The 20,122-nt window shown below is 42.2% G+C and overlaps 1 protein-coding gene across 3 annotated transcripts in view; it reads right to left on the minus strand.

Annotated features, from left to right (window-relative positions):
* The window catches only part of SPATA18 (spermatogenesis associated 18), a 45,762-nt gene that overhangs the window by 18,017 nt on the left and 7,623 nt on the right, over positions 1-20,122 (minus strand). Inside the window, exons 2-6 of one of the 3 annotated variants that reach the window (XM_010859711.1) lie at positions 9,798-9,903; positions 9,550-9,665; positions 6,721-6,827; positions 3,055-3,150; positions 647-892 (exon numbers count right to left, since the gene is read on the minus strand). In XM_010859711.1, the coding sequence (XP_010858013.1) occupies positions 647-892; positions 3,055-3,150; positions 6,721-6,827; positions 9,550-9,665; positions 9,798-9,903 (671 nt within the window). The remainder of the gene's footprint in view (positions 1-646; positions 893-3,054; positions 3,151-6,720; positions 6,828-9,549; positions 9,666-9,797; positions 9,904-20,122) is intronic. The other 2 variants (XM_010859712.1, XM_010859713.1) reach the window with 2 other exon arrangements.

Genomic DNA, 20,122 nt, shown 5'->3' on the forward strand with positions numbered 1-20,122 from the left:
TGGGGTAGGCGTGGCTTTGATGTTAGCCTGAATCTGGGCACACTGTGGGGCTGGCCGGGAAGAGGGAAGTGTTAAAGAGCACAAGAAAAGGCAGAGAAACATACTTAACACTGAATGACCTTTCTTAACATCTTGTCCATCAGTAGAGGCAATTTCACATTCCCTTACCTACCCACCACACCTGACAAAGCGAGATGTAAAAAGGAAATGCCTGGCAGTAAAGTGATGGTGGGTTATCTCTGGAGAGAGGACTCCTAGGACTCAGAGAACAGGATCCTCCTATCATGAACAGTGTTTCAACACAGCCATCAAGTGTTTCAACAGGAGTACTGCCTTTTGCATTATAGGCACTCAAATCTGGTTTCAAGCCACAAACTTTCCTTTGCACATCTCAGTTCCATTCCATAAGCTTCGATGTCAGTCCAAAATTAATTAGTGCCCAAGTATTGTAAATCCAGGAGGTATTTTCTCTGGAAGGGAGCAGTTAGAGAAACCAGCCCTCTACAGTTCAAAATTTTCCATACTGTTGGGGTTTGGGTTCAGGATATCATTTTACTTTTGTTTTTTTCCTTTACTGAGCCAGGCTTTGATCACTAACTTGGCAAAAAGGGGCTTAAGTGAAAAGATCTGTGAAAGTTTGTCAGACCTTCCTTGGAGTACAGATTTTTCAGCAGACAGAACCGCTATCTCGTCCTTCAGTGTTCGGAGCTGTTTCTCATAATCGCACACAGCTTCTGCGTTCCGCTGGTTTGCGCTCCTCCTGTCCAGGTCAGAGACCCGCTGCTCTGAGCCCCGCAGCTCCACTCTCCTACGCTCGGAGCCCCGCTTCTCTGATCTCCTACGATCTGAGTTTCTGTGGCGAGATTCTTCCTGGGCTTGAAGAGATTTAAGCCTAAACAGAAACAAAGGTTTGAAAGAAGAGAGAGAGAGGTAGAGACGGAGGAAAGGTGATAAACTGCAATTGGCATACTTAATGAGGCTACTCTATTTAGTGTGCCATTACTGCCTTGGAAAACTCATGGAAATAGGAACAAGAACAAATTAACAGAATTGCCAGGGTCAGGGAACCACACCGTGTCTGCAGCTTGCATGGGAAAGCTCCTGAAGAAAAGATAGATGTGCAAATCTTCTAGCCAAAGCTGTGGGCAGAGTCATGAAATCCTTGCAGAGGCAAAGCAGAGTCATCCTACTCTATATTGGATGGCTTCACTGCACTAAACTCTGGAAGCAAGTGACCTCCAAAACCTACTCCTGAAGCTGGTCAAGACATGATCTATTCTTACTAGTGCTTCAGAATGTGGGGGGCTAGGTGTGGGAGAAACTTCACTGGAAATTGAATAACATCCACAGCACTAAGCAGATGTGTGGACCTATAAAAATAATGTACTACAGAAAGGAGCAAAGCTTTAGAAATAAAATGGGCATCCTCATTACATACAAAGAGTGACCATCATACCCAGGGAGAAAAAGTCATAAGAAGAGAACATGGTGTGATGAAAATGACAATGGTGTTAGAAGAAAAGGGAAGGGGCAAGATTAAAGAGGATACAGAAGAACTGAAAATGCAGTAGCAGAATTAAACGCTGCCCTAGAAACAGTGAAGAACAGAGTAGGTGCTATAGGAATTGCTGAGTAATAGGAGATAAAGAATTTGAGAAGCTTTATCAGCTAGAAAAATAAGAGATTGAAACGATGATGAGAGGGGAGTTAGAAGTGGAAAACAAAGACATGCTCCAAGCTAAAATTTATGGATGTTCCTTAAGAAATCAGAACAATTGGAACATGTATGAAGACAGTAGAAATGTGTATATATGTATTTTACTACAACTGCTCTTTTGGGGGAAAAAAATCAAAGTTAAGATTTTAAAAAGTATAACCTTAAAGGATCACTGTTTATTTTCCCCTTCTAGAAATTTATCTTTAGAGACTAACAATCTGAAATTTAAACTAAGATTTGCCACAAAAATTATTTCTAATGTTGAAAATTGGCATCAAAGTAAATATTTAATATTAGGGAAATAAATAAGGAAATATGATGGATCTATTTAAAACTAAGCTCTGCTTTATTTTTTCTTGGTAATAGAAAAAAATATTAAATGAAAAAATGGGTCCACAACTGTATACTTATATTTTGTTGTCTTTATTTTTAATGAACTAATTGGAAGAAATAGCCAATGGTGACAGTGAACTGGCTCTGGAATTATGAGAGGTTTTTGGTTCCTTTCTGCTATGCTTTGAAGATTTTCTATAGTAGATAGGCAAGTAGATGGGGAAACAATGGAAAACAGTGACAGATTTTATTTTCCTGGGCTCCAAAATCACTGCAGATGGTGACTGCAGCCATGAAATTAAAAGACACTTGCTCCTTGGAAGAAAAGCTATGACCAACCTAGACAGCATATTAAAAAGCAGAGACACTGCCAACAAAGGTCCATCTAGTCAAAGCTAAGGTTTTTCCACTGGTCATGTATGGATGTGAGAGTTGGACTATAAAGAAAGCTGAGCACCAAAGAACTGATGCTTCTGAACTGTGGTGTTGGAGAAAACTCTTGAGAGTCCCTTGGACTGCAAAGAGATCAAACCAGTCAATCCTAAAGGAAATCAGTCCTGAATAGTCATTGGAAGGACTGATGCTGAAGCTGAAGCTCCAATACTTTGGCCATCTGATGCAAAGAACTAACTCATTTGAAAAGACACTGATGCTGGGAAAGATTTAAGGCGGGAGGAAAAGGGGACAACAGAGGATGAGATAGTTGGATAGCATCACTGACTCAATGGACATGAGTTTGAGTAAGCTCCAGGAGTTGGTGATGGACAGAGAGGCCTGGCATGCTGCAGTCCATGAGGTCACAAAGAGTTGGACATGACTGAGAGACTGAACTGAACTGAACTGACTGCTTTTGTAATAAGAAAAGTATATAAAATATTAATAAAAATATTGCTGCCTCTCCTCTTTGTGGACAGATTCTTTTGTATTGTCATGGAGCACCAAAAAAGCTAAATTCAAAGATTAATTAGCAGCCTGCAATAATCCTGTCATTTTTTTTTTCTTACTGCTTTTTTAGCTGATTTATTTCCTCCTCTGCAGCCAAAAGGGATATGGCAGATCTGTTCTTGGGTTCTTCAAGAGTCTTTTCAGTCTCAGCCATACTGTAAGAGAAATCAGTAACTAAAGACAGACTTTCCAAAACTGGCAGACTTTTTAAATCAAGGCATAGTTTCTCTTGGGAACTTTTGCCATATGCTATAAATTCAACATAAACAAGAACAAATTATAATACATCTGCATTCAATCAGATGATATTAAAAATAATATGTCACACTGGTATGCAAAAACGTGCTAGCATCTTTCCTCAATGTCAAACACAAAGAAATTTCAGTGCTACTACCCCTACAAGACTACATAATAATTACTGATATTAGAATGTAAAGTTCAAAGAAACTTGTTCAATCTCTTCATCTCATCCTCCTAATTCATCTTCTCTAATTACAGTAAATCCCCAGGTTGCTTCTCTCTATAAAATCCCCATTTTTCTGTAATACATTAATACCTATTCTTATTATTTTGCACTGTAGCATTGTATTTGACTTAATTTTCCTGGAGTTACTAAATATAAAAAATTTATTTGCCTACCTATAAAGAAAGTATTCCACAATTACACTCAACTACCAAGTATCTCATGTGTTCCTCCCTCCTGCCTCTGACTTCCACCACTAATCAAGGACAATTTTCCTGCAGAGGGAAGACTGGATGAGGGGAGCCTGGCATGAGATGAGGGTGGAGCGAGAGGTAGGGTCAGATCACACAGGGCTGGGAGAGCTCCAAGAAGGAATTTAGAATTTTTTTTCTAAGTACAAAAAGGGGTGGCTAAGAGGCTTTAAGCTGGATGTGGGGGAGTTACTTGCTATAATAAAAATATATTTCTATTTCCTGTGTGGAAAATGGATGGTAGTAGAGCAAGAACAGACCCGGGGAGCCAGTTGGAAGGCAACTGAGGTGAGAGCTTACAGAGGTTTGACTGAGAGCAGCAGTAGCAGTATAGAAAGGACCATGTGCAGGAGATGTTTAGGAGGTAGATTCCACTGGATCCTCCAATAGATTGGACACAGGAAATGAGAACAGGTGAGGTTTCTAACCAGAGTCCCAGCATAAAATATAGTGGTCTTCCCTTGTCTTCTGCTGCTGCTGCTAAGTTGCTTCAGTTGTGTCCGACTCTGTGCGACCCCATAGACAGCAGCCCACCAGGCTCCCTTGTCCCTGGGATTCTCAAGGCAAGAACACTGGAGTGGATTGCCATTTCCTTCCCTTGTCTACGGCTCATCAAACCTGGACAGACCTGTCCCCATTCTATTGGAATTGGCTCCTTTGGAACTGAGTCACACACAAACTGGACTCTGCAAGGTTAGACCTGGGAACCTCCTTAGATGGGCCCTTCATTCCACAGTAGATAGCATCCTGGATTTAGAGACAAGGAAACAGAGTAGTGGAGGAGAGAGCTGGCTACCATTAAACCTGGGTGAACAGCCTCCATCATTTCTGATGCCTTAAGAAATAGAATATGAACCACAAATGGGTTAAACCAAAACAAAAGTAGGAAATTTAGGGAAAAAAACAAGCACTTTACTGTGTGCAACTTTCAAATGGGGGAGGGGAGTGTACACACAGGTAGAGTATAAGTACAAATGATAAAGTAAACAGGGCAAAAGGCCTATGAAAGGGTACATGGGTGTTTTTAGTACTATTCTTGTAAATTTTCTGTATTTGACATTATTTCCAAATAAACGCTTTAAAAAAAAAAAATCCAAGCAGTCATAGCTTTTGGTCCATAATACCTCTTATGGGTAACTACACAGCTATGGTGACAAGAGAAGGAGGTAGGAATTCCTGCTTCCTATGGGTGCTGCCTGAAGTCAAGAACCAGAAAGGTCACAAAGATTTGCCTCATAACCAGAGGCAGCAGCAGAAGCCATTGAATGCCCCAGGAAACCTAACCAACAAGCCACAACTCAGCATCCATCAGCACAAGACTCTAGTGCCCAGGCAGAACCAAGGCAGCAAGAAGCCAGAGGGAAGTACAAGACCCAAAGCCCCTCTCCTCCAGCACTAGGAGAGTGCAAAAGCATCCCTCCACCCCTAGACAGCCATCTAAGGAAGGAGGAGGACAGTGAGACCCCTTGAAAGGGCAAACACAGCCCCTAACAGAAGTCCGAACTTGGAATTAACTGAAGATTTACACAAAAAGAACTATGATAAACCAGAAAAGAAGTGGCAGGGTTAAGGCTCCTCTTTGCTGCTGCTACTGCTGCTAAGTCGCGTCAGTTGTGTCCGACTCTGTGCGACCCCATAGACAGAAGCCCACCAGGCTCCCCCGTGCCTGGGATTCTCCAGGCAAGAACACTGGAGTGGGTTGCCATTTCCTTCTCCGGTGCATGAAAGTGAAAAGTGAAAGTGAAGTCGCTCAGTCGTACCTGACTATTAGCGACCCCATGAAATGCAGTCTACCAGGCTCCTCCATCCATGGGACTTTCCAGGCAAGAGTACTGGAGTGGGGTGCCATTTCCTTCTTGGAAAAATGTTAATAGGCATAAACTAATAGTTGATTTTCACCTTTGTACTTTTATTATATGCATCTTGAGAAGGAAATGTGTATAACTTTTATAATTGGGCAAAACTAAATCAATCGATCAATAGAGATGTTTTCTTAGAAGGAAATCTCAGCAGAGAACAAGGCAGAATACCATATGGTATTTCACTGTAAGCGCCGTGTAGTATGGTAGTCGCTCAGTCGGTCAGACTCTTTGCAACCCCATGAACTGTAGCCCGCCCACTCCTCTGTCCATGGGATTCTCCAGGCAAGAATACTGGAGTGGGTTGCCATTTCCTTCTCCAATGCATTAAAGTGAAAAGTGAAAGTGAAGTCGTTTAGTCGTGTCCAACTCTTAGCGACCCCACGGACTGCACCCTACCAGGCTCCTGCGTCCAGCCCTAACAAGTGACAAAAGAATCCTTTGCTGCCCTCTGCTGGTCAGCCATGGAGCAATGCTGCCGTGGGAGAAACACCTTATGAAGGATTTTTGTTAGACAAGTTGAAAGCAGTTGCATCACATTTGTCTGTCTCCCTCAAGTACAAACCCAAAGTCTGCAATTTTCATTGCAGTGATTACTTGAGCTTGCTGCCCTGGCTTTGCACATAGCATACATCTGAGGTCCATTATTGCCTGACAGTACTTAACTTTTTCAAATTACACTTTTGTATCTCAAAAGTATTCCAAAATTTTGAATGCTTCTTAGTCAGGAATACATAGACCTTAAATGACAGACAGATGCAGACTGCTTCATTTTACTTTTTCTCTCTTTCTCTTATTTTTTCTCTTTACCTGATCTTTCACTCTTTTCCTATCTGCATCTTTTCTTATTTTCCTTCCCAAAGGTAGAATTGCATGTTACAATCTTTCTTTTTTATAAATATGGACTGATAGTGGGCCTATGAAGAAGGAGGAACCTCAGGAATGGAGCCAAGGGAACCAGAGTCTTAGGGATCATAACAAAGAAATCCCATCCCCAAATTCAAAGACACTGACTCCCAACTCATACACACACACATCATGTTACGTATTTGCAAATATCTACATTTTACATGAGCCAATATTTTCCTTTTAAACTTAAATATTAAGAATAAGCAATTCTTTTTGAAAGAAGATAACTTGCATTCCTCTTACTCGTCTTGAACCTGGTTGAGTTGATTACGAGCTGCACTCAAATCAGCATCTAATTGTTGTATGTCTCGAGTACCAGACTCCTTATGTCTGTCCTTATCGAATGTGTCCTGGAATGATAAAAAAATAAAAAATAAAAACAGAGTCTGAAAACATGAAGCCACATGGACAGCAAAAACATTACGCTGGACAAAAGAAGTCAAGCCAAAAGGGCATGTAATGTATTGTTTCATTTTTGTGAATTTTCCGTGCAGGCATAATGAACCTAGAGTGATAAAAATCCAAAGGGTGATTGCCCTAAGGGCGGAGGGAGGGAACTGGGAAGTGGCACAAGGGAATGAGCTGAAGGAATGGAAATGTTTTGTATCTCAATAGGGATGTAAGTTACAAGGATATATCCATTTGTCAAAATTCATCAACCTATGGTTTTCACTGCAGGTAAGTGATACCTCAGATTTTTTAAAAAGACATCAAAACATTCTACATCTTTATACCCAGAATAACATCTACAGGGGGTAAAAATCTAAGAGACTTTTTTTTTTCCCCATATAAAAACTTTCTTTAATGAAAACTGACATCTACAGAGCACTTCCTACATGGAAGTTTTTTCCCATGCTTATCACGTTTAACTAACAATGACCCTATTAGGTAAGCAAAAGCATTGTTCCCATTTAGCAACTGAGGAAACTGAGACCTAATAGGTTGGACAATCTACCTAGGACCTAAGAAGGTGGACAAGGATTCTGTCAAGTGATCTCTAAGCAGGAATCCTTCACCCACTACCTCATAAGGCCCTCTTGCTTAGAACACAGCTATGGTGGTCTTAGAACGCAGCCTGGTCTTAGAACAGGTCATAGAACACAGATATGGTCTTAGAACACAGCCTGATCTTGTTCATCTTTTGAAAGAAATTTATACGAATCCAAAAAACATTGAAAATCAAGGTTACCAATGTTTTGCTTATCCAGACATAGTGATACCCGTGCCTTACCAGTGGTCCCCAACCTTTTTGGCTCCAGTGACCAGTTTCATGGAAGACAATTTTCCCACGGACCCTGGGGTGGGGGATGGTTTCAGGATGATTCAAGTGCATTACATTTATCGTGCACTTTATTTCTATTATTATTACATCAATTCCACCTCAGATCATCAGGCATTAGATCCTGGAGGTTGGGGGCCTCTGCTTTGAGCAAAGTATGTGTTCTCTTTTCAGTCTGGTCCTCAACTATTAAAACACTACCACTGCTGCGTGGAAACCACCAATATATCAGTCACAATGATGACACTCTCTTGATCAGTCTACCAGGATTGAGTTTTCTTATCTGGGAAGTTTCCAATTAGGTAATTCATTTAATTTTACTTTTTCAGAATACTGAGCTGCCCCCCCTTTTAATGATCCCTTTCTCTTATGACTCCCCTCCCCTCCCCCATGATACCCTGTCAGGGTGACTAACTTGTCTTTTTTTTTTTTAATTTATTTATTTTAATTGGAGGCTACTTACTTTACAATATTGTAGTGGTTTTGCCATACATTGACATGAATCAGCCATGGGTGTACATGTGTTCCTCATCCCTCCCCATCCCATCCCTCTGGGTTGTCCCAGTGCACCAGCCCTGAGCACCCTGTCTCATGCAACGAACCTGGACTGGCGGTCTGTTTCACATATGATAATATCCATGTTTCAGTGCTATTCTCTTAAATCATCCCACTCTCGCCTTCTCCCACAGAGTCCAAAGGACTGTTCTATACATCTGTGTCTCTTTTGCTGTCTTGCATATAGGGTTATCGTTACCATCTTTCTAAATTCCATATATATGTATTAGTATACCATATTGGTGTTTTTCTTTCTGGCTTACTTCACTCTGTATAATAGGCTCCAGTTTCATCCACCTCATTAGAACTGATTCAAATGTATTCTTTTTAATGGCTGAGTAATATTCCATTGTGTATATGTACCACAGCTTTCTTATCCATTCGTCTGTTGATGGACATCTGGGTTGCTTCCATGTCCTGGCTATTGTAAATAGTGCTGCAATAAACATTGGGGTACATGTGTCTCTTTCAATTCTGGTTTCCTCAGTGTGTATGCCCAGCAGTGGGATTGCTGGGTCGTATGGCAGTTCTATTTCCAGTTTTTTAAGGAACCTCCACACTGCTCTCCATAGTGGCTGTACTAGTTTGCATTCCCACCAACAGTGTAAGAGGGTTCCCTTTTCTCCACAACCTCTCCAGCATTTATTGCTTGTAGACTTTTGGATCACAGCCATTCTGATTGGCGTGAAATGGTACCTCATTGTGGTTTTGATTTGCATTTCTCTGATAATGAGTGATGTTGAGCATCTTTTCATGTGTTTGTTAGCCATCTGTATGTCTTCTTTGGAGAAATGTCTGTTTATTTCTTTGGCCCATTTTTTGATTGGGTCGTTTATTTTTCTGGAATTGAGCTGCAGGAGTTGCTTGTATATTTTTGAGATAACTTGTCATTTTAAAGTTACTATTTAATGCCTACAGTGGGTGCATCAATGTCCCAAATACAGACTATCACCAGACCCTTTTCATAGCTGAGGAAGCAGAGGCTCCTTGAGTTGACTGAAGCCATACCACCAGGAAGTAGGCAAGGCTGAGATTTTAATGCTGATCTGTCTTAAGAGAAAACTCAATCCATTATGCTACATACTACGATAATAGAAACTCACCTTTCCAACCCATGTCTCAGTTCCCTAACTAGAACTGAGACCCTCACTAGGTAAAAAGCCTTATCTTATGTATGTTTGAGTTCCCAGAGCCTGATCAGGTGCTGAATACTGAGGATGATCCTTTAGTATCCCTACCTGTAAAGAAGGGACCTTGCTGTCCACAGGTTTTCCCAGGGAAGCAGCTGTAAAGGAGGCCTCCAGCCAAGGCAAAAGGCGTGATTTGATTGTTTCCACACCATCATAATGTCCTCCTGGAAGAATCCACAGACCAGGTGAGCGAGAGAAAGCCAACCACATCCACCCAGGCACAGAGCAAAGGGAAGGGAAAAGGAAAAGAAGGCAAAGAGGGGAGAACCAGAGGGAGACGCACGGGCTGTTCTCACCTTCTTGGGCTGCTATAGTGAGGATCCCAAAGAGTTGTCCCTGCACTTTGGCAACTTGTTCAATGAGTTCAAGGCAGTGATTTAGATTTTGATCACATGAGTTTGCCTGCAAAGCCAGAATGGCAGACATCAGTTCAATTTCATCCTTCTGGGACCCACTGCACGGTGGACATACGTGTCACTTTATGGACATATGTATCCCTTTACACAAGGGCCAGCTGACACTGGTATGCTCCCAGGGCAGAGACTGCTGTGTGCTCACAAAACACACTTGCACCCCACTCCAGTACTCTCGCCTGGAAAATCCCAGGGACGGAGGAGCCTGGTAGGCTGCAGTCCATGGGGTTGCTAAGAGCCGGACACAACTGACTGACTTCACTTTCACTTTTCACTTTCAGGCATTGGAGAAGGAAATGGCAACCTGCTCCAGTGTTCTTGCCTGGAGAATCCCAGGGACGGTGGAGCCTGATGGGCTGCCGTCTATGGGGCCGCACAGAGTCGGACACGACTGAAGCGACTTAGCAGCAGCAGCAGCTAAGTGCCAGGCACTGTCCATGCTTTATGTAGGTAAACTCAGAAAATCCACACCATAGGTACTGTAGAAGATTAGGAGGACTATTGTCATCATTGCCATTTTTAGATGAGAAAACTGAGACCCAGAGAGGTTAAGTAATATGCCCAGGGGGACTTAGCTAGTATGATGTCAGAACTGAGACCTGCTTCCAGACTTCATGCTCTTGACTACTAAACTATACTGACATTTGGATCATGATTAGTGCCAGAAGGAGGAGGGGGAGGATTGGATTATGTGACAAAAAGTGAGTTAGGAGGGCAGCCAGGGAAGCCTCTCTGAGGAGGAGTCACTGGAGCTAAGTCTCAGATTCAGAGCACCAGAGAAAGAGCAGGCCAGGCTGTGGGAACACCAAGGCAGAGGCCCAATGGCAGGAAGGAATCTGGCGACCTTGAACCAGAGGTAAGTGCATGTGGCAGAGGATAGGTGGTCAGAGAGGTTGGCAGGACAGATTCTGCGGGCACTCTGCAGGCCGGGTAAGCAGTCGGGATGGAAGGGACTCGTAACTGAGAGGGAGATGCTGGTTAACTTTCCATGCCTGGTTAACAGTACCTGGGACTAGCTCTATTGTAACACTTATAAGAAGAAATGGACACAATCAAAATATCTCATTCTTCTATCCCCTTCTCCTAAAAAGTCTATGAGCTGTTTTGGTTCGATTTTGACTATGAGTTTTCTTTTTTAAAGACTTTGTCTTTCTCATCAATCACTAGTATCCATGGCAAATCAAAGGCCCCAAAGATTTGATGAATGAGTGACTGAGTGACTATCATAATATGGGCATGATCAGGACATACGGGACCCACAGTCTGGTCAGCTTTCTCCATTCCTTCCTTGTTGAACCAGCAACTCCTTGCCCTTGCTATTTCATTCCTGCACTTACCACAGTGAACTTCATTTCCCCAGTTACAGCCTTTTGCCCTCTGACTGGATCATGCCATGTGCTAAGTGGACAGAGAATAGGCTTGGGAGTCAAGCAGACCTGAGTATCTCAGCTCTGCTACCTGCCACTGTTCTGTGTAATTCTGCACAGGTTGCTTAGCCTCTATGAGCCCATATCCCAACCTGGAAAATGAAGATTATGGCTTGCAGAGTGTTAAGAGAATCAAATCAAAATAATGCACTTTCTGCACCTTCAAGATGTAGCCCCTGTAAGATGTAGCACCTGTAAGATGCTGCACAGAACTGAAGGGAGCAACGGACTGAGTAATAGGGCAGACCCTAGTTCAGATCCAGTTCTCCACTTATTAGCTTATTCCCTTAGAGAAGACATTTTTAAAATGCTCTTCCGTTCACTGGAATTTAGAAGGTGGATGATCTCACCAGCTAGCATAGGTACAGAGTAGAGAAGGTATATAATAATTAGTATTATTATAGTATTATTACTATAGGTTTCTGTGCCTTGACCAGTGCCCGGCACACTGTAGGGGTCCAATGTTTATTGAATGAGTTTGCACACACCACTAACATAGAGAATATACCGTGTCAGACTGCTTCTGATCCCAAGACGTGTCATAACACGTTGCCCGTTTCTAACACAATGCATTGCACAAGACACTCAACCTGCCATTGTCACAGTACTCTACCAAACAGTTACTCCCCACAAGATAAACAGAGCAAAGATATGAACTAATTACGTGCTCGCGTGCGTGCTCAGTCGCTTCAGTCATGTCTGACTCTTTGCGACCCTATGGACTATAGCCCACCAGGCTCCTTTGTCCACGGGATTCTTAGGGCAAGAACACTGGAGTGGGTTGCCAAGCCCTCCTCCAGGGGATCTTCCCAACCCAGGGATCAAACTCTAGTCTCTTTCATCTCCTGCATTAGTAGGTAGATTCTTTACTACTAGTGCCATCTGAGAAGTCCATGAACTAAATTGTACTGTCTCCTAATTCCAAATCTCATTCACTTATAAATCCTTGAATTCTTTTAATTCCTAAGCCTTGGGCTGGCAGCTCAGGGAACAAAACTACATTAAAAAATAAAAAGTTACCTGCTGTCAATGAACTCAACAGCTGGGGAAGCAGGATAGAGAGTAGGAAACACACAGGGGATAAATAATTCCCTTAGAGTTTACTAAGTGCTCTAAGAAGATAGTGAGGTGTAGAAGAAGTAAAATATACTCTGGTACCGGGTGATGGGTGGGAGGTTAAGACACTTTGAGCAGAGGAAGAGCAAATATTATTATCAAGGCAAGAAGCCACAAGGCATATTGTATGGGAGAGGAGAATACAAGGTCCAGAGACTAAGTAAAACAGGACTTTGTCACATGAAGAGCTCTGGGCTCTATCCAATCACTGAAAAGTTTAATGAGGCAAGTGGAGGGTTCACTTTGATTTCACAAAAATGACTGTGGCAGAAGCAGACCAGATAATTGGATTAGAGAGTGCATCTGGGAAGGAGGTAGGCAGTTGTAAGCATCTAGCTGAGAGATTCTGAGAGCTGTGGAGGTGACAATACTCCTTCCCACCTCTGGAATCACATCTGTGTTGGCCAAAGTCCCACTGATCCTAGCATTACCTGAGGAGGAAGTCAGGTGGTTTGGGAAGAGGTAAGAGGTATGTGAGGGAGAATGGTCTTTCCAGACGGTTTAAGGAGTCTGGGCTTTCCTGGTGGCTCAGATGGTCAAGAAACTGCCTGCAATGCAGGAGACCCGGGTTCAATCCCTGGATCAGGAAGATCTACTGGGGAACGGAATGGCTACCCACTCCAGTATTCTTGCCTGGAGAATTCTATGGACAGAGGAGTCTGGCGTGCTGCAGTCCATGCAAAGAGTTGGACATGACTTAGTGACTGAACAACAACAGTAGCTCCTTCTAAAAAAATTTAATGAAAGAAAAAACAGTTACATCACCATTACTAATAAGAATTATTTATGAAAACTTTACTTCATTTATATAAGTATAAGGGGGTATATGGTGTTGAGGGTATGGTGTTGGAGAAGACTTGAGAGTCCTCGGACTACAAGGAGATCAAACCAGTCCATCCTAAAGGAAATCAACCCTGAATATTCATTGGAAGGACTGATGCTGAAGCTGAAGCTCCAATACTTTAGCCACCTGACTCAAAGAGCCAACTCATTGGGAAAGATCCTGATGCTGGGGAAGATTGAAGGCAGGAGGAGAAGAGGATGACAGAGAATGAGATGGCTGGGTGGCATCACTGACTCAATGGACAAGAGTTAAGCAAGTTCAGGAGATGGTGAAGGACAGGGAAGCCCAGCATGCTGCAGTCTATGGGGATGCAAAGAGTCAGACACAAATGAGCGACTGAACAACAACAAAGGGGGTACGTGTGCTATGTTGTAAAGTAAAATGCATTAACTTTGTGCGTAAGTTTTAACAATACTATCCCAGGGAATAGGGCTTTGGCTGCGTTGAAAATCACTGATTTGGGCAATGAGGAGCCCCAAAACAATCCCATGAAGAGTTGTATAAAAACTGGATTGGAGGCAGGCATAGAGAAAGGTAGGAAATCAGTAGGAATATGCCATGTTGCTGGTGTGGAACTTTGCTGGGGGCCAGCGTGAGGCACTCCGCCCATGGCAAAGCTCATGAGGAAGGAGGCTCGACATACGCAAAGGCGGGATTGAGCCTCAGGAGTCCCCCTGGAAATCCTCGAGCATCTACCCCCATAACCAAAGTCTGCCTACTTTACTACTTTGTGCTCTCACCTACACCTCTGACTTTACCGGGGGCTGTCCCCCACCACCTCTTTCAGAGAAGGAGCTAACTTAGAGCTCCAGTTAATAATAATTCCTGGGCATGACAAGAGTGTTTTAACCTACAAACTCCTCTGAAGGTTCTCTAGCCTGCCTGACAGGCTTGTCCGGCCACATGTGATTGCTCACACCCTCCCAACTGTGAGAGGCACAAGATGCTTTAAACCTTCTAAAAATAGGTTCCTTAGAAAAGTTAGAAAACCATTAGTATAAATATAATGGGCTGATTAGAAATTGTATTGGTGAAGGGTTTTTCATTTGTTGAGCCAATGTTTGTTGCTAAGTCTCCACATCTCCTGCCCTTATACACATTAATGAATATATAGAAGAAATAAGTATTAACCTTTGATATAAATCACGTTAGACCTTAGGCTAAGTAAATTCTTTCCTTAATTAAAACCCACTACACCCTCACCCTATAGGCATTTAACTTTATTTGGGTGGCGTCTGTTTTAAGAATAATCACCCCTGGAGAAATAAGTGTCCTGGTTGACTGACCGCTGTCACAAGGAGAGGGTCATAAATTGTCAGCAGGCCCCCTGGCCAGAAGATGATGTAACACCCCTAAGACCTCTGTATACATTTGTATGAAGCACCTGACTTTGATAAAAGTCAGGACTGCTGACCCTGCATGACTTTTGCATAACATCTCAGTGCATAAAAGTAGACCATGGAAAATAAAGAATTGGGATCAGTTCCTCGAAAGACTGGTCTTCCCATGTCTCTCTCTCTCTCAACTCTGGCTGAGTCTCCATCTGGAGTGCAGAACCCACCATGCTTACTAATTATGCCTGGGCTTCTAAGATCCGACCGGGGAGGTCTCAGTGTCTTCTCTCCTTCGGGAGAACGGAAGGACGCCTGCGGCCTACGTAAGTGGTGCAAGCTTCTTGTCTTGAAGTTTTATTGGTTTCTCGCGTAAACCAAGCTACTCAGCCTCTTTTCTCCACTGAATTTTCCTGCTGAGCTATCCTCATTCTATTACTCTTTATATCTCTAATTAATACCTAATTGAAGCTATTGTATCCTGATCCTCGCCAATGCCGTCCCCGCTTCGAACTCCCTGGATCAGCCGGGGCTGGGCCCCAGCAGAACTTAAACAAGGAAACTTCAGATTTATTCTAGTGGCTTTGTGAAGATAGGAAAGCTAGAAGTAACAGAAAGGAGTGTCATATTCCAGAATATAACCACCAGCATTACTAACATTTTTTTTTTTTTTTGAAAAATGTTCTTTTGAAGGGAAAAAAAACCCTATGTATTGGAGATAGGCTACTAGCCTCCTTTTGTAAGCATGATGGCTGCAAAAATACTGTGAGTTGTGAGGGAAAGAATTCTCTGCACAGCAAGCAGCTGCTTTGTCAGTATGTCTCCTCCCTTACTCTCCTGCAGCTGTAGGCATTATTGCTACAAAGCTCATGTGAGATCTGCCTTAACCATAGGCCAGAAGTTAGTTTCCCCACATATGTAAGATATGATTGGAGTTTGAATAAGAGCAACTGCAGCTAAAGGGGAAAGGTGGGAGATATTTGAGACTTTTAAAAGGTGAACTCCTCAGGGCTTGATGAACCCATTTACAAGGTGTGATGGAGACAGAGGAGACCAGGTTTCTGACTTGGGCCACAGGGGAGATTGTGATGCTGTTGCCTAATCAGAGGCCACAAGTAGAGAAGCAACAAGACCGGAGGGAGGGAAACTCATCCTGTTTGCTTCATGTTGACTCAGAGGATCTGGCCATCCACATGGAGCTGTCTGGAAGGCAGGTGGCCAGCCATTCAGGTCGGGAGCTCTGGAGAAAGGCCCAGGCTGGAGATAAATCTTGGAGTCATCAACATCTGGAAAGTAGCTAAAGCCATAAAATTGGATGAAAGTGTCAGTATGTTTGACTCTTTTCGACCCCATGGACTATAACCCACCAGGCTTCTTGTCCATGAAATTCTCCAGGCAAGAATACTGCTGGAGTGGGTTGCCATTCCCTTCTCCAGGGAATCTTCCTGACCCAGGGGTCAAATCCAGGTCTCCTGCATTGCAGGTAGATTCTTTACTATCTGAGCTACAGGAGAAGTCCAATAAAAGTGGATAAGATGTGTCAATTGCTGCAGAGAAATCAAGGAGATAAGGACTATGGAAAAAAAAAAAAAAAGAGAGAGAGAGAGAGATTAGACTTGACCTGACCATTAGGTGGAGCAGTTACAGCAGAATGTTTTGGGGAAAGGATACTTGATGTTGTTCCAGATCATTCCAGGTTGAGGAACAAATGGGAGTTAAAGAAGCAAAGACAGTGAAGACAGATTAGTCTTTCAAGAAGTTTTGCAGTGTGGGGAAGGAGAGATACAGAATCCTTTGATCCCTTTCAATTCCTATACTTCTGAACAGCCTTGACCTTATTAACATTTCTCACGAGACCCCAGTCATCACAGCCTGTGTTGAAATGGCTCTCTCATCATACTATTCTATTCTTAACTTGAATCACCTACACAATATTGGAAAGAGAGAAAATTTTCACCCCAGTTCAGTTCTGTTCACTCGCTCAGTCGTGTCCGACTCTTTGCGACCCCATGAACCACAGCACGCCAGGCCTCCCTGTCCATCACCAACTCCTGGAGTCTACCCAAACCCATGTCCATTGAATCGGTGATGCCATCCAACCATCTCATTCTCCACAAATATTAATAATAAAACATACCACTAAATATTTTTAATCAACTTGCAAATTTCAATTTGAAAAGCTATTCAAATCTATCAATTTTAGTACAAAATATAGTTATTTCCACTTAGAGAAACTTTACATTCATATACACAAAATATGCTTCATCTGTATTAGATAAGAAACTGTGCAAAAGGATTTATCATAGTATCCTTTAAAATATGAAAGTTACAATCATTTAATAATGATTTGCCTGATATTTTTGGAGAAGGCGATGGCACCCCACTCCAGTACTCTCGCCTGGAAAATCCCATGGACGGAGGAGCCTGGTAGGCTGCCGTCCATGGGGTCTCGAAGAGTCGGACACGACTGAGCGACTTCACTTTCACTTTTCACATTCATGCACTGGAGAAGGAAATTGCAACTCACTCCAGTGTTCTTGCAGCCTGATATTTTTATTTTTTAATACTCTTCTTTTTTTTTAATTTTATTTTATTTTTAAACTTTACATAATTGTATTAGTTTTGCCAAATATCAAAATGAATCCGCCACAGGTATACATGTGTTCCCCATCCTGAACCCTCCTCCCTCCTCCCTCCCCATACCATCCCTCTGGGTCGTCCCAGTGCACTAGCCCCAAGCATCCAGTATCGTGCATCGAACCTGGACTGGCATCTCATTTCATACGATATTTTACATGTTTCAATGCCATTCTCCCAAATCTTCCCACCCTCTCCCTCTCCCACAGAGTACATAAGACTGTTCTATACATCAGTGTCTCTTTTGCTGTCTCGTACACAGGGTTATTGTTACCATCTTTCTAAATTCCATATATATGCGTTATAGAAAAAGAATGCCATTTCCAAACACGCCAATTAGCGATTATGTACAGGAGCAAGGGAAAAAGATGATCATATTAGGAAGGATGTGGAGTCTAGTCTGAGGGGTGGCATTTCTCAGGTCTTTGCAGCTGACCCTGGAAATTCACATATGGAAAGCAAAGCCCTAATTTCTATCTTCCTTCCCCATTCCAATCTCCCCACTGCCACCACTGACTGGGGTATGTATTTTTAGAGGGTGGATGGGGGAAGGATGGCAGGAAACAGACACTGCAAGTCAGTGGAATGTCCTTCCCTCCTTCTGTAGGAGATAACAGAATGGACTTGACAAGCAAAAGAGCTAGGTTCAAAACCAAGTTCTAAAGTGGAGTGGCCTTGGGCAAGCAAGCTGCCCTCTTGGGATTTGGAGGGCAAATCCACGGATTAGACTCCACATCCTTCCTAATGATAATCTCTTTTCCTTGTTCCTGTACGTATTCGCTAATTGGCGTGTTTGGAAATGGCATTCTTGTTCTATGTAAAATGACTTTTTTTTAAAGAAGAGTATTAAAAAATAAAAATATCAGGCAAATCATTATTAAATGATTGTAACTTTCATATTTTAAAGGATACTGTGATAAATCCTTTTGCACAGTTTCTTATCTAATACAGATGAATAAAATACAGATGTGTAAAATACAGAAAATAAAGCCTGCTATTTCATAGGTTCTTATAAAGCTTAAAGGCAATAATGCACAAAGAGTGGTTTAAGGGCTTTCAATAACTGTTTAAACACTCGTTTTAAGGGATTAAGAGGTACTACTATGAGTAAACTACTATGAATAAAATAGACATTGTACCGCAACAAGCACTGGGGTACATGCATCTGTTTCAATTATGGTTTTCTCAGGGTATATGCCCAGTGGTGGGATTGTTGGGTCATATGGCAGTTCTATTCCTAGTTTTTAAAGGAATCTCCATATTGTTCTCCATGGTGCCTGTATCAATTTACATTCCCACCAACAGTGCCAGATGGGGACAGAGATGGGAAAGGGGACATATGTATACCTGTGACTGACTCATGTTGATGTATGGCAGAAACCAACACAATATTGTAAAGCAATTATCCTCCAATTAAAAAAAATCAAAAATAAATAAATAAGCTACAAGGATATTATGTACAGCATGGGGAATATAGCCAATATTCAATAATTATAAATAGAGCATAGCCTTCAAAAATTGTGAATCACTATATTATATACCTGAAACTTATGTAACACTATACATCAACTATACCTTAAAAAAGTCTTTTAAATGAAGTCCTCTGCAAAGTAAAAGTAAAAATGCTGGTTATAACAGGCTATAACTGCTTCTAGAAAGGTGCCCATTTGTGGGCAGCCTTTCAAGCGGCTCTATTTTGAAATCAACCCTCTGTTCTACATCATTGAGGCTGACCCTGCCACACACTCACTGCCTCCACAACAAAGTTTTTAAACTGCGATCCTGAATTTTATTTTTTCCTTAATATATATATTTTATTGAAGTACAGTTGACTTACAGTGTTTCAGGTGCACAGCAAGGTAACTCAGTTATACATATACATTGTTTATATTATTTTTCAGATTACTTTCCATTATAGGTTATTACAAAATATTGACTATAGTTTCCCGTGCTATACAGTTAACCTTTGTTGCTTGTGTTGCATATCTATTTTTTTCTGAATTTTAGATATAAGAAAGAGGAGAATTATACCTCAACGATTTAGGAACAGCTTCTATTTAGGCTTTCCCACTGGATTTTGGAGGCAAGCATGGCAACCCATTCCAGTATTCTTGCCAGGAAAATACTATGGACAGAGGAGTCTGGCAGGCTATAGTCCATGGGGTCTCAAAGAGTCAGACATGACTGAAGCAACTGAGCATGCACACACTGGATTTTGGTGTCTTGATCCATAATTAATATTCCTACTGGACTTATTTTTGTTACTTCTTCTCCTTTAATATTAAACAATGGTGATGTTTACATTAACCAGTTTGTCCAAGATGAAAAATAAGGAGAATCAAATTTAAAAGTTGGTAGACTCTTTGTTAAAAAGAAAATAGTCTTCCTTAACTATTTGTCAATTATTTTGTAGCCATGAATTTAGTAACTGTGGCAGAAGGAGTGGTACCCATTAAATATTCCACGTGCTTTTCCACATTTCTCAGGCTCCCTTATAGTTAGACAGCAGCCACACAACTAAATCTGCCCAAGGGACAATGAGTGCAAGGGCTGTGTATGATGTAGGAGCAGGGCAAGTTCTCCATTCCCTCTATTCCCCTTACAGAACCTTCAGGGTCCGGTAATGAGGCAGCTGCTCCATCTGATGGAGGGTACCTGAAACTGAGCCAGTGACAGACAAGAGCTACCATCAGACTTTGCATGAATGGGAAAGAAATCTCTGTTCTGTCAAGACACTAAGGTTTGGCATTTATTCATTACTGGCCAGTAATGCACCCGTCCCCTGGCCCCCACCACCCCATCTCCTTGGCCTTATCTCATGTCCACTCCCTGCCTGGAAGTATTCCCAGTCCC

This window comes from Bison bison, unplaced genomic scaffold (assembly GCF_000754665.1).
Source record: "Bison bison bison isolate TAMUID 2011002044 unplaced genomic scaffold, Bison_UMD1.0 scf7180017864458, whole genome shotgun sequence".
NCBI lineage: Eukaryota > Metazoa > Chordata > Mammalia > Artiodactyla > Bovidae > Bison > Bison bison.